Genomic DNA, 21,578 nt, shown 5'->3' on the forward strand with positions numbered 1-21,578 from the left:
TTGTTAATGGAGCTTTCAACCATTGTTCTTCGGGTTTCTTTTTATTTCCTGGAGCCAGTCAAACCTTTCCCAGCATTTAAAACATACACACGATGGCTATTTTTTTTTTTTTTTATCTGCTGAGCAATTTGTACCTTTAAACTCGCCCACTGGCTTCCACTTTGATTCCTGCACTTGAGTTTCCCTTTGAAATGCAAAAGATGCCTTTCAATGCAAATCGCGGCGCGGTGGCCCAATAAAAGCCTCTGGTCAGGGTGGTGCCTTTTCGACTTTAACTGGCAGAGGAGCTGGCAAGGAGGTGAAGGTGAAACCGTGAATCAGGAAGCGCGGGGCTGAGTTAAAGGCAAACCCAGGGACACCTCGGAGCCAGCGTCCCGGGCACAGTATGCGCGCAGGACCGGCCGGGAAAGATGTACGTGGGCTATCTCTTGGATAAGGAGAGCAACATGTACCCCAACTCGGTCCGGCACCCGGGGCTGAACCTCAGTCCCCAGCACTACGTCCCCGCGCCCCCCCCAGTACTCCGACTTCGCCGGGTACCACCACGTGCCGGGGATCGGCGGCGACCCGCACCACGGACAGCCCGGCGCCGCCTGGGGCTCTCCCTACGGGCCCGGCCGGGAGGACTGGCCCGCCTACGGCCCGGGCCCCGCTCCCTCGGCCAGCCCCGCCGGAGCGCTCGGCTTCGGCCCCGCCGACTTTAACGCCGTCCAGCCGGCGGGCTCCGCGCTCCTGCCGCCGGCCCTGGGCAGCTCCGGGCCCCAGCTGTCCCCCAGCGCGCAAAGGCGCAACCCCTACGAGTGGATGAGGCGCACGGGGGTCCCGAGCGCGAACACGCAAAGCGGTAAGCAAATGGGGGCGCGTTCTGCGGAGTCTTGGCCGCGCTTCCAAGTCACCGTTTGGTAAATGTGGCGCAAAATGTTCCCCTCTCTCTATGTTCCTTTCTAATAAAATAAAAAAAGAAAGACAGTTATTTCCTATCTTAACATGGCTTAAAAAGACATTTTTACGCTTTTTTTGGGGGGGCGGGGGGGATGAATAGGCAATAGCATTTTCATTTAGTGAATGTGAGATGGGAATGGTATCTTGAGGGTCGGGTCACTGGATGGAAATCTGTTGATGAGTGGCATTGCTGGGTAAATGGCAGGGCCCTCCGAGGCGATCCTTCTCCCGGACGGGGGTAGAGCCCCAGGGTCATTGCCCCCCCCCCCCCCTCCCCCGCCCTACCTGTGCCGGGAGCTTCACTTCCCGCTGCCTTTTTACGAGGCAAGGACCAAGTATTGCCAAACCTTGCCGGCCGCTTTTCGACCTGACCATGAATCCACACGAGTGGTTCAGTGGGGAAAAGCAGAGCAGCTTCCCCCCCCCTCACAACTGCCCCACCACATCGCCTCCCCCATATTAACGCCGTAGCAAGGCGAAGAGCGTTGAATGACAGGGTCCGGGCGAAGACGCATTCAAGAACATTGTGGAAGGAGATTATTACCTTTCACGTATACTAACTGGGGACAAACAAACAAAAAGGCCGGTTTTAGGTTTCCAGGATGAGAAAATGAGCTTCTTTCCACCGTGTCAGGGAGCACCACCAGGCCCAACAGCTTCCCGAGCCCCGGTGCGCGGTATTTTAGACGTCTAATAAAACCATTAGGTAAATCCAGCCGAGATCTGTGCTGAGCTTGCCCCAGATGAGAAGGACCCCCCCCCCCACCCCACTGTAGTCATTAAATAACAGCACCTCCCCGCGTTATTAGGCGCCCTAGGGCTATAAATGGCCAAGATTAACCCCCGAGAACAGCGTTTAAAAGAGCAGTCCTCTTTTAACGAGTTTACCCTTCTTGTTTATTTTAAAATAAATCTTTCAAGTGAAGAATTCTTTAGACGAGTGTCTTTTAGAGGTGTGGGGTTTTTTGTTTTTTTCAGGATTAATATCATCAAGGCGATCCCCCTTTTCCTAATCATATAAACTTAAATATTAACCTCCCTTCCCCCGCCTCGGTGTTTGAAACTAGGGCCCCCACGTGCTGAAAGCTGGACCGAAGTTTGGAAGCGGTCAGTACATGAACAACAACTTCGAGCTATGGATTTCAATAACCGCTGGCCCTTCAAAGGGCCGGCACGTTATTTATTTGTTTATTGCTTTGGTTATCCGTATAACGCTTTGCTCTGTAATTAAGCGCCTTCGAGCGCTCTAACGGGGCTACATGAAGTCGATTGAATGCAACCATTTATTATATTGAATTCATTTAACGAGGCAGCGACATGGGAAATTCATTTTAAGGAGAATAAGTGGCAGAGTTTTCATATGCAATAGTTGACCTCCTGAACCCTTCCCCTCCCCCCTCCCGAGGGCAGTGGGGGGAGCATCCCTGAAAGAAAGTGGAAGTCTCTCCACGTGAAAATCCAAATGAACAAGTTTGCCAGGTCGCCCCCCCCTGATCAGCAGTTCAAAGTGAGCCCGGGCAGAACAAAAGGGAAAGTTGTTTAATGAAAGGAGCTGGAAGTGCCTCCTTGGGGCAAATCCAAAGTTTACAAGTTCTTTTTTTGTTGTCACGCAAATCGGGCGTGAAGATATCTGGAGTGACTCCTGTTTACCATGAGGGGGGCCAGTGGACCCTTAATCACTCCCATTGTCTCCAGCTTTTGTTCTTAACCTGTGCTGGGGGCGGAGGAACACGGAGAGCCGGGGGCCTTTGATGTTTTCGAAGGTAATTCTTACATTTCCTATGCAGACGGGCTCCCCCCCTCCAGTTCAAACAAAATCTGAACGCAATGCAAAATATGCTCGTTTTAATACAACGTTTTTATGCTAAAAGTGCAAGGAGCAGCCTTTTTTTTTCCCTCCCACTGATCCTGCGAAATTTGAAGCAGGTGCTTCCTGGGCCTATGGGGGGGGGGGGGGGACGCTAGGCGGAGAACTGGGGTCATTCTCTTCAAGGCTGAGGGGGGGGGGGGGTCACATCAGGCTCCCTTGCACCAGGGATGCTGCGGGACTGCCAAAAGCCAAATCGAGCTGTCCTACGCCCTATTTCTGGGCAGCACAGAAGAGCACCTGATCCGGGGTTTTGGAAGGCATTTCTGTAAAGCTGTTGGAAACTATTTTCTCCACATTTTGTGGCAAGAACAAAACCTAATCTCTTTTAGGCTGGGGGAGGGGGGTGCCCGGTGCTGGTTGTAGCTTTATTGGTCGTCGAAGTTCTGATGAAATAATTCCATTTGGATATTAATAGAAGGTGCATTTACTATCAAGATTAACCGCGCCGGTGGGCGACCCTGATGGAAAATGGGTCTTTTTATTGCTAGTGGAGGTCACTGATTGGCTATTTATTTATGTATTTATTTATTCATTCATTCATTCATTCAGCTATTTGTAAACATTTGAATTTCCGCCTAAACTAAGGCTGCTCTCAGTCGCTCTCCGCATTCATAGCAGAGTCCCTAATTTGATTAGCACCCACTTTAAATACAATCCGACCTCCTCCAGGCCCCTAATAGCACCCTGAGGGCCACCTTCCCTGGGTTGCAGATCAAAGCTCTCGCCATTCTGCGTGGAGACGAGGGTCTGCCACCGGGGTTTGATAGAAGGGCTTTCGCTCAGACGTTTCGCGTGCTTTGACGGGATAGCAACATTATTTCATTAACTTCGAGCTCTCAAATCAGATGGATGCTGCATTCACCGGATGCAGCCTAAAGGCTTAGACCTTCTGTGAAGCCTCTGCTTTAGCACCTTGGAACAAAAAAAGGGACGCTTCCATTTTGTGCCTTTTCTTGCAAAGGGCAACCATGACAGGTCCAGGCTCCAGATCCCTGCCCGGATGCGGGTGCAAGGCTGCTGGGTGCACGCAGGGGCCTGGAGGGCAGCGGGCTGGACCCTGGGACCCTGGTGCTGGGCATTTAGTAGAGGAGCAGGGGGGGTTTAAGGCCAATTTGTAGGCAAACAAGCGGTATGAGAACAATTCCTTAAAAAACACCAAACAGGGTAAATGGAAACCAATAATGGCGAAAGGAGAGGATCGCCTTATGTAATATGATTCGCCCAAAGTCCTTTGGGCGAAATCCTCTCTCACCCCCAGTGCCAGGGCTGCATTGCTAATCATATTAAGTCTCTTGTTTGAAGCATTAGGGGGGGTGCAGGCTCCCTATCTTTTAGATAATAGCGAGGGAGGCCAACTCGAGAGACCTGGCTGCAAGATTGCATGCAAGCGAGATTAAAGCAAATGCGCCCAGACGTGTAAGGCACTGAAGTTATCCACGCGTGGCGTGGATTCCGATTACAGAGGAGTGGATGCACGGCCTTCCCCTCCGCGTGTGCTGGTTCTTTAATAAAAGTACCAGGAGTCATGCCGACCCTGTGACCTTTCCTATATATATCTATCTATATATATATATATATATATATATATATATATAGATATATATATATCTGGGGTTAAGCTTGCCTCTTAAAGCCAGCCGGTGATCAAAGTCGGGCACGTTTTAGCCTTTATTTTCTCTCTTTGTGTTAGTTACATGTATTTACTTCTCTTAAATGTGCAGATGCAATCCGGACCCAGATAAGAACAGCGCTCTTAAATAAATGATTATATTAATCAATAAAGGGCGTATCAATCAACAAAGGCAAATGGACTGCCGCTGTAATAGGAAATTAATACCGGGGTTGGCTTTTATTCCCATACATATTAACTATTTTATTAGGCGCGTTGTAAATCACAATACATCAAAAGAACGAATGACTGGTTCTGTTTCATAGTCGGAACCCGATCCTGTTCCTGAGACTCTGCTGGGATAGGGGCTTCAGGTAAACGTACTCAAAGCTACTAGCTAGATCGCTAAAAAAAAACAAAACAAAAAAAGACTAGCAATTTCCCCGATCTTTGTTTCTTTTGCATATGTTATTTTCCATTCTCATTTATTATATGTTTTCCCTTTGCATCTTTTATAACCGCCACTCTCCACCTTAAAAAACAGCCTTCCTTCCTTCCCTCCCCCGAGAATATTCCGGCTTTACATGGTGTCTGCATGGGGATCTGCTATCGATCAGTACAGCGCCACTCTCCCCCCTCCCCACTTACGGAGGGCAGCAGTAGTAAAGTTGAAGGCGCTGTCCACAAGTTTTTAGAGGCAATGTTTTCCCTCAGTGGGAGATCTAAAAAGATTGTAACCCAACCACTGAATTACTTAACATTTATGTAACTATATGTAACTGCACGTTTATGTAACTATAGTTTATATTTTCCAACGCCTCTGTTAGGATTTTGGAAGTTCACTCCAGTTTTATGGAAAATGCACTGCAGTGAAAAAAAAAACAAAACCCAAAACAAAACAAATGGGCAAAGCCTGGAAATTGACATCAAGCAACAATATCTGAACCTCCTTCCCTGCCGTCTCCCGTTCCCAACCTGTGCTTGAAACGTGGCAGTAATAACGCTGGAAAAACACTGTTAGAAAAGGGGACTTTATAACATAACGGGCACCCCCCCTCCCCCCCAAATTCTCAGTCTGATGTGGATCTTCTGATAAAGAAAATCTAAATTCTACACATGCAGAATCTCCACAAATGCATCCAGACCAGTGATCGGACTAAAACGGAGCAACATCTAAAACAGTTTTAGAAGTGATGGAGAGGGGGGAAGAAGAGGTCTGAACCATCTGTCACTGAATTAAGAAAGAGCGGTGAGTGTGACAGAGAGGCCCAGTCCAGCAGCTGGACCAGGCTTGAAGCACTGGAACCACGTGCGGGCTGCACAATGTGACTGGCTCGCCAGGAAACTCCAAACCAGGCTGATTCGGGCTCTCCTGACAGCTGGTGCAAATCCCCAATATTTAGGGGGATTAGGGGAAGCAGAGCAACCTCCCGGAGCCACACTGCCACCAAGTCCGAGTGTTGCTGAGTGATACCACTCCTTCGTTTCTGCCCTGGGTATGTTCAGAGTTCTCAGAAGCCATTAGATCATTATGAGGCATCAGTGCCACATAGCCCGCTGGACTGCAGTTTCTAGCCAGTGGGCAAGTCAGGGCCACTGGCAGAGAAAGGAGGAATTCCCCAGGCCTTGGTTCTGTGAAACTGAGCCGAGAGCTGTGCAACAGCGGGACACAGCTTCACATCCTCTGAATGGTTTGAATATGTTTTACTTAGAGCCTGGTCAAAAATGCAGCAGGCTGAACATTTCCAGGCTTCAGCAATTTACACAACTTGAACTCAGCAACTGAATTAACCTGCACTGTACAACTGGGAAATGTTTGTAATTGTGCATTTGCTTTTATGTGTATTTCTATCTGACTTAAGCAAATCAGATCAGTAACTCCCTATTGAGCATATACAGTACAGTGTGCTCCGACGGAGAGCACTGTTAGCCTGCTCTTGGACGCGCGTTTTCCCTTACCCCTTATTCAGTAAGGGGAGGAAAACGCGCGTCCAACCCGCGGCACCTAATAGCGCCCTCAACATGCAAATGCATGTTGAGGGCACTATTAGGTATGCGCGCGGGATACAGAAAGTAAAATGTGCAGCCAAGCCGCACATTTTACTTTCAGAAATTAGCGCTGACCCAAAGGTCGGCGCTAATTTCTTCCAGCACCAGGAAAGTGCCCAGAAAAGCAGTAAAAAGTAAAACTGCTTTTATGTGCACCCTCTGACTTAATATCATAGCGATATTAAGTCGGAGGTCCCAAAGAGTAAAAAAAGTTTAAAAAAAAAAAATTGAATTCGGCATGTGGCTGTCGGGCCGAAAACCGGACGCTCAATTTTGCCGGCGTCCAGTTTCCGAACCCGTGACTGTCAGCGGGCTCGAGAACTGACGCCGGCAAAATTGAGCGTCGGCTGTCAAACCCGCTGACAGCCGCCGCTCCTTTTGCCCGTTTTTACCACCGGGCCTAATTGAAATACTGAATCACGTGCACCGGCGAGTGGACGTTTGCCCGCTCTCCCGCGGACTTTACTGTATCGGCCTGTATATTTATTTAAAAAGAACCCCCCCAAAACCCCCAAACTGATGAACATCTTCATGCTTGGGTTATGTTCCCTTGGAGATTGGGTGTTTTATGTATATATTTGTGTGTGTGTGGGTGTGCGTGCGTGCGTGTGTGTATGTGTGTGTGTGTATGCACAGAGCAACCACAAAGAGACTGAGTTGTCTCAATAAACCTGCTGTTCCACTTCCTCATTCATTGATGGTACAAAGTTTCCACTGCTGTACTCAGCGGTGGCACAGAGTTGCCTTTCTTTCTCTTCTTGCACTGAAGACCCCAAACTCAGATACTGCTGGGAACTCTCCAGAGCAAAGGTTAAAAAAAACAAAAAACAGTCCAGAGAGCCAAGCAGAGCTGGAAAAATCTTGGGTACCAGGTCACCCAGATGCCTAAACTTGAGTGCTTGGTGCCTGTGCGCAGGGGCTGAGAAGCTGCTGCCAGACTGGGGAGCAATCGCTACAGCCAAGGAGCCGTGGTCGGAGAGAACCGAGAAGCTGCAAAGATGAATAAAGTTAAAAACAGAAAGCAAAATAAGCAAAATGGTCACAAAAAGTAGAGCAAAAGAAAAAGGAAAGAAACATTAATTATAAGGAAAATGTTTTTCTTTGGCTGGCGCAAGGATATGTGGCCGCGCCTTGAGACCTGATCATGGGATGCCACGGAAAAGTCACCACTGCCTGCTGCTCAAATCCAGGCCAGCACCTCAGTACCAGTCGTGGCCCTTAAACCTGATGGAGCTCCTTTCTGAGAACCTGCACGGTCGTGGTCGAGCTTCTTGGGCCTAGCTACAGAATGAGCCCCGAGTATGGTAATTAATGGGCAGCGCGCAGGGCACAGTTCAAACAGGCCCGGCCCTTGCACAGCACCGAACACGGCACCTCCTCGTCTTCCTTGCCCTGAGCCTCCTCTGTGTCCTAGCCTCGGTCTTCTCCCCAGGCTGACTGAGATGGGGAGAACTTGCACCGAGTACTGACGTGACTCCCTCTGAGCGCTGGGAATAGCAGTAACGAAAGAGCTCTGGTAGCCATGTGCGGCAGCAGAAGTCATTAACCGAGCCGGCTTCCCACAGCAGCACACCAACTTCTCCTGTCTCCTGTCTGGAGCTGGTCTGTCACGACAGGTTCATATATGTTGTCTCTGTTTCTGAAAAAACAGACTGATGGGGGCTTTCAGTGCTTTCCTTGCTCTCTTTTTGGCCATGTGAGACCTCTCTCCATGTCCACACTGCTGATCTGTGGAGGTTGGGGGTACCACACAAATTTGATGGTTCCTTCTGGGCTTGAGAAGGTTGGGGAACACTGGCAATCATTGGTCTTGCAACCCTTCCCCCCCCTCTCCTGAAGACTTACCTACTGATGGCAGCCCCTGTGCTCGTCAGCTGCTAACAAGGCCCACTGGCAACTCAAGCCGTCCTTCCACAATTTTGATGCCCCCAAGGTGTGGCGGAGAACACCCGTCCTGGGCACACAAGTTTTCAAAATATTTTTTCCACTTCTGCTCCTGCAGCTGAATCAGATCACTGAGGCTCTGATCATTTTTTTTTTACCTGTGAAAGTGCACTCACTTTACTCTTGATGCAGCAGTTTTGCATGCAATAAATGTGTGCACAAACCAGCATAGAGCTTGTGCACACCAAACAGCGCTCTTCCCTTTAAATCCCATATTAGTGAAGACCTTTGCTGTTACTCCGCAACGCAGACAGGTGCACAGGCCTAATGCATTGCATGGTTTCTTATCACTGGAAATGGAGTAAAGTTACTCAGGCTGAACCCAAAGTTCGTGGTGCGGGGGAGTCCTGTACTCAGAGTTTATCGATACAAATCAGCATTTTTTTGTGCATAAAGCATGTTTTATGAGCCAGAGAATATGCTTGGTACACATATTTGTTTTTGTTGGACTACATCTTTTTTTATGCACAGAAATGTTTTATGCAAAATACATTTTATTTTATGCTCACTAAGCATGCATATTTTTGGGTTAGCATGCTTTTTTATTTTTAACTTCTGATGCAGTAACATACTGTTAACTTACTGCAGCAGGAGTTAATTCTGTTTTTACCATGTGAGTAAAGAAATTAAGCTCACATTATTTTATTCACATTACATCAGGCTCTAAACCTGGAGTCTCCTAGTCAGCTATAGCAAGTTCCCAGCTGTACTCAACTTTTATTCCAAATGATGCAAAAAATATAAAAAATACAATATATTAAGTTGTAAAAGGGAGGTTATTTTATTAGTGGCTCATCATTTTTATTTTATTTTATATATATATATTTTTTTTACTAAGGCAAGCCTTGTAGATTGCTGGATTTGTATTTATGTTATTGCTAGCTGATTTTCTGTTTTTATTTTTATGGTTGTGTTGGATATATCATTTTTATTGCAAAGCATGGCATTTCAGTATGAGAAATAAATCAATAATATATAATCAGAGTGATAAAGTTAAGAAACATGCGGGCTAAGATTTGGAAGAATATAATTTGTACTGTTGCTTTCCTTTGCTGCGGAAGTTCGGTGCAAGAACAGACCTTAAAATCTGCATTGTGCTTGTAAAGCAATTCCTAATAAACCTGAGCTAGCAGTGTGTTGTAGTAAGGGGAATACAGATCAGGAGACTCTAGTAAATTGGATTTCCCCTACCTGCAAATCCATGAGTGACCTTGCTTAGGTCACTGAAATTTCCTGTGACCTAGTGAGGCATACAAGCTGTTGTGAAAAGGATGTTCCAACCTCGTGAGTTCACTTATTGCAGTGCCGTGCACATTGATGATGCATTAAAATGAATAAACACTATCATAGAATCGTAATTTTAAAAAATATATATATACAACAGGAAAAAATGTTTATCAAACTAATATAGCACGGGGTCTTTTCTGAATATTATTTAAAGAGGAAGAAAGATAGTAGTTTAAAAAAAAAAGTGTGAAAGTGATGCAAATTTTGTGACCTTTTCAAACCAGTTCTGGTCTTCTCCTCCTAGGTACCTTTGGTGGTGCTGGCCTTGCTCAGGTCAATAACGTGCCAGGGAACCATTTTCTTTTATTCTTGTAGCTGCACTGCTTAAATATTTGTCAAACAGCCATTTTAAAGAAATAAAAATTGCTATGGAAAGGAATGTTCCTTTTTATTTATATACTGGGACACTAAATACCTGTTTCATTCCAGGTCCCTGAAAGGTTTTTGTAGCATGGTCCCTTGCTTTTTGGAACAGCTGTAGCTAAACCTGACCCATTTTATAGTAGTGAAGGCATCCCCCCCCCCCCCACATCTGTAGTGATGTGTTAAGTCACAATTATTCTGCAGGTGCTCAGCTAGGGCTCCAGGTGCACTGAAGGACTGGGACAAGGGTCCAGCAGCAGCCTCACTGCCGTCAGGAGGGGTTAGCCCAGGCTTGGAGTACCTGAACGTAATCCGCTTTGAAGCGTCCGAAAGGCGGGACAGAAATCAGATGAAGTCCTGGCCACAATTCCTGGTCCTGCTTCTTAGGTTAGTGGGTACTAGTGGTGGTACAGAGACAAGAGTTCACAACCCCGGGGAGGGAACCCCACCGAGATGCCCATTGGCTGGCTCAAGAAGCCAGCTTCCTCCCAGGTTCTCCAGAAAGAACCGTCACTGCCTAGGGCTGGTCAGGATGGGAGCGAGAAGTGACGCAAACAGCGGGACCTTTCCAGGTAGTTGCAAATGAAGGCCCATGATAATTATGTCTCAAATTGCAGCAGATTGTGACTGCGCGGGAAGCACAGTGAAAGCAGGATCACACTGAGAGAAGGCCGAAAATGAGCAGAGCTTTCTGTAAGCCGTGGAGGCTCTCCGCGGCTTCTCCACTGATCAGCGCTGGTCAATATTTAAGCCAGGCTGCCCTTTGGACAACCACAACAGCATGCTTCAGACTTCAGAGGACACCTTCCTAAAGAAGATTAGACTAGATTATTGCATAGTGGACGCAATAAACAAAGCCTAGGGCACTTGTACAGCACAGAGAAATAGGAGTCTCGATTCATTCTGCAATTTAATATACTGAATATTTAAAAAACGTCTCAGAGGAAGCAGGCGGTGAATGTAGAGACAATTAAAAATTTCTTACTTTTTTTTTCTTTGCTTGTAGTTTTCATATATTTTATGCCATTTTATTACGTATTGCAAACTACTTCCCTGTTCGCAATTTATTTTGCTCCCCTCTCCAGTGAGCTGTTTTTCAATTCAGTTGAAGTCCAATATAAAACTCCAACAACCTCAACTAAAGCAATAGTGCAGGCGTGACCAACTCCAGTCCTCAAGAGCCAGGTTTTCGGGATCTCCACAATGAATATGCATGAGACAGATGTGTATACAACAGAGGCTGTGCATGCACATTTATTCTCATGCATATTCATTGTGGAGATCCCGAAAACCTGGCCTGTTTGTGGCTCTTGAGTTGGCCACTCCTGCAATAGTGCATATGGTTGTGATGCTGAGATCCTAATTAGGGCTATGGCATGCGAAGGCATACACAGATATGAATGACCTGACTCTTCCTGAGCTATTCATTTACAGTACTATATATCCAAGCACGGGGCAAACAGATCTGTAAAGAGAGCCAGAAGATACATTATAATAGGTATGCAAGGATATATTACCTCTGATGATCCACTAAATACACGAGACTAGGCTGGTTCAATGGCATGCTGCCACACAGAGGATCCCTGGTTCGATTTCCAGATCAGATCTACCGTGCCCCAGGTTCAATGGGGTCGGACAAGCTGCGATGGCAGAGTTCACAGGAGGGGAGAAGGGTCCCTTGTTTGCGTGGCTCCCAGTCTCCAGCTCCTTGCTGCAATGACCAGATCGGTGGAGCGAGGGATGGGGGAAGGAGATTGTCTATTAAAATAGGGAGGAATAAATTCCCAGGTAGTTGTGAATGAAGGCTCAGGCAGAGCTGATACCATTTAGAATCGCATAAACAACTTTGATGCTTGAATTATGACTCGCAGGTATCACACCCTGTGCCACGATGGGAGTAGATGATCACTGAGAGAGAGAACTAAGCTGAGATGTGAGGATGCTAGTAAGGAGATAGCAGACCTTGGGTTCAAGAACATTTGCACTAATTATTTCTCTTACCAAAATGTGCTGCTTCCTTATATTTTGCAAGTTCCTGGGTCCAGGTATACTCTTCACACTGGTACTATTACCTGATTTGAAGCACTGAGTCAGCCCTAGAATACAAATTACACTGGAGCTTTGATCATGGTTTTTTTTTTGTGAAGTAACCCCATGGGCATGATTTTTTCCCATTCTGTGTCTATGGGAACAAAGCTTAGTAAATCAGGTCCTATATTTTACTTTCTATAATAAGTGCAATGACAAATATGAATTAAAATGTTAAATGTTGTTGCTTTGCTCTTAAAAAAATATGAAGACCATTATTTGTTGCAATGGAATAGTGAGTTGTCTTCAGTGGTGGTTTTTATTAACTTTTAAAATTTTTAACATGGCTTGGTTTAGCGATTCAGACACTAAGGTCCAGAAGCCCTAAGGCGTTTTTTCCCATAGCACAGGGGGACATGAGTTGCAAGCATTTCCTCTAACATAGACTCTGTGTTTGCCAAACTGCTGTTGGGTAATAATAATAATATTATCCCTTCTCCACTGTCGCCTTTTGAAAGCCTTCCATTCAGTTCTGTCACCAGAAATGTGCTGAGAAAGAAAAAGAGTGGCTGACCCACTGCAGCAAGAAGAGTACACCAGTTAAAATTACATCCATTTGCTTTGTAAGTCTACAAACAAATAAATTATAAACAAAATAGCCAAATTTTAAAAAGCGCACAGAATACCCATGTTTCAGGGGTGTCAACACACTTAAAAATGTGTGTATTATATATATATATATATAAACACTAAGATATTGATATACACATGAAAACAATCTTTCATAAACAGTTAAGCATCAGCAAAACTGGCTTGGAAGTGAACCCAAGAATCCTACAAAATTCCTAAAATGTGAGGTGTTAGAATATAACAAATACAAAAACACGTAAAGCAGCGGAGTAAATCTATTTTATTTATATTCCATTGCACCCAGACACGTAGTTCAGAGCAGATTGCATTTGTTCATATAAAACAAGTCAGATATGCCACACACACACAAATTACATAAAAGCTTACACCATTTTTAAACAAATAAGAAAAAAAAATATACATAAAAAATGAAAGATAATAAAAATGTGTGAAAGGTAAAGACATGTAATTATAAAATATTTAAAAATACATGAAATACATGAAAGAAAAATCTAAAAGTTATATAAAAATGAATAGAAAATATGAACTACCAAAAATATATAGATATACTTTAAAAAAATTAAAGCATATAAATAGGGAACAGTGGAGGTCATGTAACTATATGTATTTTTTGTTTTTTATATATACAATTTCTAAATTGTATGAGTTGATACCTCTGAAGCAGGCAATTGTACCAAAGCATGTCCATGTTGTATGTTTTTTTTAAATGTTGCTATTGTTTTTGGATGGTTTTTAATTTTTGAAATTTTATTGCCTTTGTTTATATTTTATTTATTTATGTATGCACAAAGTAAATTAGTGTGGTGACACCTATGCTATTTTTACTTTTGCACTGTATGCCAGGACTTCCCAAAACTATCCTGGGGGACCTACAGCCAGATGTATGAGATAAATTTGCATATCATGGAGACTCAGTATATGTCAGCTTATCTTGTGCATGTTCATGGTGGATATCCTGAAAACCCGACTGGCTGTAGGGTCTCCAGGACAGGTTTGGAAAGTCCTGTTCTATGCTTTCGTATCTCTGATCTTCATTGATTTATCAGCAATGTGCTGCCAGGTGATCCATGCCATACATAGGTGGTGCTACGTTTCTGTAGTAGCAGCAAGTTGCAAAGCATATTGGGACCCTTTCTGGATGAAAGGCACTATACAAAGCCAAATGATGATTATTAGTACAATTTTACTTACTATTCATTTAATAGGGTGATAACCCATATACTGATGATTATTAAGTCAGAGGTGGCCAAGTCTGACACTCGAGAGCCACAAACAAGCCAGGCTTTCAGGATACCTACAATGAATATGAAAGAGATTGATTTGTGTATAATGGAGGCAGTGTATACAAATCTTTCTCATGCATATTCATTGTACAACCAGAGATGGCCACTCCTGTAGTAAGTCATGGAAAAGGCAGGCAATCCAGTCCTAGAGGAGCTCCTCGCCACTCTGGTTTCAGGATATCCACAATGAATATGAAAGAGATTGATTTGTGTATAATGGAGGCAGTGTATACAAATCTTTCTCATGCATATTCATTGAACAACCAGAGATGGCCACTCCTGTAGTAAGTCTTATGGAAAAGGCAGGCAATCCAGTCCTAGAGGAGCTCCTCGCCACTCTGGATTTCAGGATATCTACAATGAATAAGCAGGAGATAGAGCCGCATACGATGGAGGCAGTGCATACACTTTAGGGCCATTTTGTTTTGAAATGGCATGAAAAATGCAATGAAGCAGCCCGTTTAGTTTTTAAAATGAAATAAAACCCCCAAGTAGAAGTCTATATTATGTTCTTAACAGCTATTTTGATTTTTACTCTGTGTAACTTTTAGCAGTTATTCTTTTATGAATTATTGTATTTCTTGTATCCTAATTTGTAAACCGGTGTGATGGTTAGTCTGAGTCATCGGTATATAAATAACAATAAACTAAACTAAACTAACTAAACATAAGAACATAAGAAATTGCCATGCTGGGACAGACCAAGGGTCCATCAAGCCCAGCATCCTGTTTCCAACAGAGGCCAAAAACCAGGCCACAAGAACCTGGCAATTACCCAAACACTAAGAAGATCCCATGCTACTGATGCAATTAATAGCAGTGGCTATTCCCTAAGTAAACTTGATTAATAGCCATTAATGGACTTCTCCTCCAAGAACTTATCCAAACCTTTTTTGAACCCAGCTACACTAACCACATCCTCTGGCAACAAATTCCAGAGCTTAATTGGGTTTTTTGTTCCTTTCAAAATAGCAGGTATCCACTGCTGCCACAAAAAAATTAAGTTCTGCTGAATTTTAAAAATTGAAACACCTACTCTACCCCTGGGTATTCCCCTTACCACCCCCATCCCAGGACGTCTATTACCTCTGGGGGTCTCCAGAATCCAAATGGGGCAGGGGCAATCCCAGTTGCTTCTGCTCGGTAGGGCAGTGGTTCCCAACCTTTTTTTGTTTCGTGGCACATCTGGCACAGGGGTCACTTCATTGTGGCACACCACCCACTTCTCCATCATCACTTTCTCTTCTCTCTCCCCCTACCCTTTGGCATCATCACCTTCTCCCTTCCCTCTTCCCCCAGCATCATAATCATGCCTGTCCCCTGGCATCATCATCATCATCACCATCACTTTTCCTCTCCCACCATCTCTTTCCCTTCCCTCTCCCTCACTCCCTGGCATCAACATCACCTTCTCTCTCCACCCCTGGCACCATCATAATTGCCTTCCCTTTCCTTCTATCCCTCTCCCCACTCCCTGGCATCACCTTTCCTCTCCCACCACATCTTCCCCCACCCTTGTATCATCATCATTATCATCGCTTTCCCTCTCCTTCCACCACTCTCCTGCAACCCCTGGCATCATCACCTTCTCTCTCTCTCCACGTCCTCACCCCTGACATCATCATCATCATCATCATCACTATCTTCCCTATCCTTCTACCCCTCTCCCCACCCCCTAGCATCATCATCATTATCTCTCCCTCTTCCTCACCTCTGGCATCATCATTATCACTTCCCTCTACCTCCATCCCTCTCCCACTCCCTGGCATCATAGCTACCTTCCCCACCCCTCACATCACCATCACTTCCCTCTACCTTCCCACTATCACCTTCTCCTCCTCCTCACCCCCTGGCATCATCATCTTCCCTCTCCCTCCATCCCTCTCCCCCATCCCCAGGCATCATCATCAGCATCCACCACCTATTCCCCACCCCTTTGCATCATCATTACCTTCCCTCTTTCTTCACCCCCCATCATCATCACTTTCCCTCTCCCCCATCATCATCTCCTTCCCTTTGCCTCCACCCTCTTTCTCCATCCCCCCGGCATCATCACTTTCTCTTCCCATTCCCTCCACTCCCCATTGCCAATCATCTTTTGTTCCCTTTCCCTTCAACCCTGGCATCACTTGCCCTCTCCCTCACCCCCTGGCATCATCACATTCCCCCTGTCTCCTCTCCTCCACTGTCATCATCATCATCATCAGTCCTCTGTTTCCCCCACACCCTGGCATCACCTTCCCTCAACCTCACTCCCTGGCATCATTATCACCTTCCCTCTCCTTTCACCTTTCCTCCCCACCCACTTGCATCATTGCCATGTTTCCTCTCTCTCTCCCCCCACACTTCTCCGCAACCCCTGGCATCATTAACTTCCCTGCCCCCCCCCCCCCATCTCCTGTCACCATCTCCTTCCCTTCCCTCTCCCCCGCACACCATGGCACATTCATCTGTCCCTTTCCCCACTCCACCCCCAGTCCCTGAACAGCGCTGCTGCTTCCTCCTTTGCCAGCCTCCCTCTGCAATCTGAACTGCAGGGGGGCCAGCAGGGTCTCAGGAGCCCTACAGAGTTTCTGTTGCACAGGAGAGCCGGCAGAGGGGAAGCGGGAGCAGCTGCCGATAAGCGCTGCTCTCCAGCACCCCGTTCACTGATACCTCGACTGGTTCACCTAGACCCTCCAGCACTTCTCCCTAAACAACTCCCACCAATTCATCCAGACCTCCAACCCAAAAACTGCAGACAAAAGATGTCCTATATCAATTGTTTGAGTCAATTAGCAGGCATAAAAGTGTTGGGACAGGTTGGGTAACCTATGTGAGTATACTGCTTCCAAAATAGCAATTTGATTGCATACTTCTGAGACCCACGTAGAACACCCTTATTCACATTTCTGTGCAACACTGCAAGTACAAGGCTACTCTCAAGGTTTATAAAATAGCACATGTGATGTGTGTACAGGCCACTTACACTCATATATGTATGCTATTTTTACACACTCAACCCCAGCATAATTCTTTAAAAATTGCCTCCATTATGTGTTTGCTGGCTGTGTTGCTTCCTCTTGTCTCCTCATTCTTAGGTCACCTTTCTTTTGTTACCTGTTTTCTTTTTTTACATTTCCTGCATTTTAGAATAAAAGGAGTGACTTGTTAAAACTCACAGCTCTGCTTTAAAAAAAAAATCACTCTCTGAGGAGTTATTTTTCAGCTTTTGATGTTATATTCATACGTTTCATATGTGTAAGCATGCTGTATGGAGGGGGTCTTTTTGAATTTGTTTTTACTTTTTAAAAACTTCCTTGTAAATTTGGTGTTCATGAAAGGTGCTGTTGTTTATTTTTTTATACAATTTGTGCACAGATCTCAGCAGGAAACTGGAAACCAAAAACTGCCACTTAGCCAGCAACAGAACAAGTACAGCACAGGCAATGTCAGGGCAAGTGACCCCCATACTGCCCCTACCAATGCTCCTTCACCCTGCTTTGGGGAGACCACTTCTGTGGCTAAGAGGATAGTTCAGCCTCAGTGCCAAACTATGGTGGTGGATTTTAGTGGTGCTAGACCGAGACCACCACCAACTCATTCCATCTACGCCACCAGTTGGCTTTCAGACAGTAAATAGCTTTAGGTCTCTACTGACCTGAGCAGCTCTGAGTCGCTGACCTAGAGGTGAAAGGCTCTATGCCATCTAACCCCCCGTCTCTATGGGGGTGCTACTGAAAGGCAGCATAGCAACGCCTCAAAATGGTGGTTTTCAAATCTAATTCTCCGCCCCCACCCTCTGCCCCCAACAACAGATTTATTCATTACGGTTATTCTAAGAACCAGACCTGTTGGTGGACGAGAGAACTAGACTTTGGCCCTAAAAGGACTTAAATGGTGTGTGTGTGTGTATGTGTGTTGTGTGTGTATAAGTGCATGCACGCAATGAGGTTCCAAATCTAATCCCTGGACTTGCAGTTAGTCTTTCTGTGTCATCTTATCCCAATGGCTGGTACTCATGCCTTGCAATTGATTCTTTTTTGGTTTCAGCACATTAAAGTCACTCACTTATCTAATCGGCCCTGCACTACCAGGGTTATACATTAACAAAGATAAGGATGTCCTCTTGCCACACAGACTGTCCCCTGTGATCTCACGCTTTAATTGCTCTTGTTCTGTCTTATAAACTCCTCGTTTGGGTTGCCTGCTTAGGCAATTTATCTGTGACCATTGTGACAACAGAGAATAAAAAAGTAGACCTTAGAAGGTGATTATTATGCAGTGTCAATAAAGTTTTCAGATATTCAAACAGACTGCCAGGCTCCAGTCAGAGGGAGGCCCAAGTCTATCTGTCAGGAAAGGCTGCTGATATATTAATAAAAAATAAAAATTAATTGTTAGGCAGCTGCTGCAGTGGAGCCGTTTCGGTGCTAGGAGTAAACAAGAGTGGCGTCATCGCATAGAAGCTGACAGACAAAAAATACTGAAGTTTATAAATCTATATTTAGAATGACTAAATTACAAAGGAAAGGAACAATAAGAAAACTCTCATTAAATGTTTATTTAATCTTTCTTTGCTTTCTACCTATCCCATTTTATTCGCATCTCCAAGGCCTCCTCCCACTATCATCTTATCTAGTGCTGATTACCTCTTACTTCCAAAGTACACATTGAAATAGATCTTACACCTTTGTGGAGAGATTGGGACAAGCAGAGAAACAGATCAGTGGTCTTTGTGTAGGGTATGGGAAGGGAGGGTGTCTAAACTCTATGATTTTTAATACTGCAGTTTGTGAGCTGCAGTGCTGTATTTTTGTTAACAGTCATAGTGAATCTGTAATTGCTCTCTCTGCCTTCTAGGCTGCTTGCACCTTTATAATATATTGGAGTAGCAAGTTAGTATGGGGTTGATCACAATGGCAAATTCTGTTATTGCATGGATAATTAGGTCATGAATGGCAACCAGTTTTTCCCTTTTGTCTTCACGTTGCCTTCCTTGCCCAAATGGTCATGTACTATGTTAACTTCCAATGCTTGAAACCAAGATATGATCTTCTCCAGAACCATTTGTAATACTAGAATCTAAAGGTTAGTGTGTTAGTAGTTAACTCTTCTACTCTAGGGGTTATGTATGTTTCTTAAAGCAGCATTTCAAACCTCTGGTTTTGTGGCATGAAACACTAACTTACAACATGGAATTGTGATGTCACTTTGGCACTGGTTTCAGAGACACCGGTGACAATTGTAAAAGTATCATGGTGGGGCAGGAGTTAGTGGGGATAGTTTCTGCCCCTTTCTTTTTATCAGGAATCCCTATGGAAGGGGTAAGTGAGGGTCTGGGAGGTTTCAAAGTAGGTGCAAATATATGCCTTGACTTCATGCTCCATTCTCGTGCCCTGCGCAGGGTTTCCCTTAAAATAAATGAGCTTGTAGTCAGCTGTAAGCCCTGTACAGGATTTAAATATTGCCTCCTTTGTGTTTTGTAATACTGGAAACAATTCTGTAATGAACAAGCTACAATAAATGCAAGCAATTAAACTAGAGCAGGGGTCAGGAACCTATGGCTCGGGAGCCAGATATGGCTCTTTTGATGGCGGCATCTGGCTCGCAGACAAATCTTTAATAAAAAAGTAAAAATCTAACAAAATCCCCCACCCTCCTGACCCCCCCAAGACCTGCCAAAAGTCCCTGGTGGTCCAGCGGGGGTCCAGGAGTGGTCCGGGAGCGATCTCCTGGACTTGGGCTGTCGGCTGCCAGTAGTCAAAATGGCGCCGACGGCCCTTTGCCCTCACTATGTCACTGGGGTCGACCAATGGCGGCGGTAGCCCCTGTGACATAGTAAGGGCAAAGGGCCGTCGGCTGCCAGTAATCAAAATGGCGCCGACGGCCCTTTGCCCTTACTATGTCACAGGGGCTACCACCACCATTGGTCGACCCCAGTGACATAGTGAGGGCAAAGGGCCGTCGGCGCCATTTTGACTACTGGCAGCCGACAGCCCAAGTCCAGGAGATCGCTCCTGGACCCCCGCTGGACCACCAGAGACTTTTGGCAGGTCTTAGGGGGGTCAGGAGGGTGGGGGTTGTAGTAAATTAATTTTGGAGGTCTTGGGGGGCGTCAGGAGGGTGGGGGATTTTGTTAGATTTTTACTTTTTTATTAAAGATTTGTCTGCGAGCCCTGGACCCCTGCTGGATCACCAGGAACTTTTGGCAGGTCTTGGGGGGGGGGGGTGTTAGGAGGATGGGGGGTTGTAGTAAATTAATTTGGCAAGTCTTGGGGGCGTCAGGAGAGTAGGGGGTTGTAGTAAGTATGGCTCTCACGGAATTACATTTAAAAATATGTGGCGTTCATGGCTCTCTCAGCCTAAAAGGTTCCCGACCCCTGAACTAGAGTGTCATTTTGTGAACACCCTGTATATAAAAATTTAAAAAATTGAGTGGTTTGCCTATGAAGCAAATGTGCAAAATAGTACAACCCAGATTGCACAGTTCTTTGCCCAAGGCGTCAATCACATTTACATGTTTGTTGCAGCAAAACCACACCAGAAGCATTCCCCTTTCTAATTAGTACATCACAATATACATACTTCTTAAAGTTACCATACATTAGGGAACTGCCAAAGAAATGGCTTGCAAATACTGTGAGACAAGATGTGTAATTTTGAATAGATTACGTTCTGCCCGTGTCATAAATGTATTCCATTACCTTTTCCCAGTTTTTAAATCGGACACTAGTAGGACTGCTCCTCCCTCACCCAGGTAAACACAAAGATCAGGGCCGTTGCTTCCGTTAGGCCAACTAAGTGGTCACCTAGAGCACCAAAATTTAGGGGAGGGGGGGAGGGGCATCAAAATCCCAGCAGCACAAGGCCTGATGGGGGGGGTGGGGGAGAGTGAATACTGCCAAAGAAGGGAGCGCTGTGCTGGAGCTGCCACCAATTGGTAAACTGGAGATGGGAGTGCATGAGCAAAGGTTCACCTAGGGCACCAAATATTCCTACACCGGCCCTGACAAAGATGCTTATCTAGACCTGGAATGCGTGGAAATGTAATTCTGCTTTTCTTTGGAAAATCCGAACTGTAATTTCAAGCATTTAATAAAGCAAACCCAGTATTGGACTAACGTTTTTGGGTTGATCTGGGTGAGATGGTGAACCTAGGCACTATTTTTAGTTTTTTCTGCTACGATCCTGAGGCAGACAAAGGGGTAGCAGTTATAATGCCTGCCACAGGGCCTCGACTGATGCTTATCCAGCCTGAGCTGGGCCACCAACGAGAGGAGGATTGCTGCCTCCATTGGGGTGAATAATAGGGATGCAAATAGTCACTTACTGTAGAAGGTGTCCCACATTCATTAGTGTGTCCCAGAGAAAGCAGACCCTTGCATTTTGAGCCATAGTGGGTAGTGCCCAGAGAGCGCTGTGAGCATGCATTGAGTCTAGAGAAAATTTGTGTCATATTATAGTTGAATTTATTTTATTATCATGTTTCTTTTTATTTGTTACCTTCCTTTTTGAATAGAACTTCATCCAACACATTAGAACGGCAGCATACAATCAGAGACATGCAACA

The 21,578-nt window shown here is 45.3% G+C and overlaps 1 protein-coding gene across 1 annotated transcript in view; it reads left to right on the forward strand.

Annotated features, from left to right (window-relative positions):
* The first annotated feature begins 410 nt into the window (after positions 1 to 410).
* CDX1 (caudal type homeobox 1) overlaps positions 411 to 21,578 on the forward strand; it is a 61,502-nt gene continuing 40,334 nt past the window's right edge. The window contains 2 exon segments of the mRNA XM_029583842.1: positions 411 to 509; positions 511 to 844. Coding sequence (XP_029439702.1) covers positions 411 to 509; positions 511 to 844 — 433 coding nt within the window.

Source organism: Rhinatrema bivittatum, chromosome 18, assembly GCF_901001135.1.
Source record: "Rhinatrema bivittatum chromosome 18, aRhiBiv1.1, whole genome shotgun sequence".
Taxonomy (NCBI): domain Eukaryota; kingdom Metazoa; phylum Chordata; class Amphibia; order Gymnophiona; family Rhinatrematidae; genus Rhinatrema; species Rhinatrema bivittatum.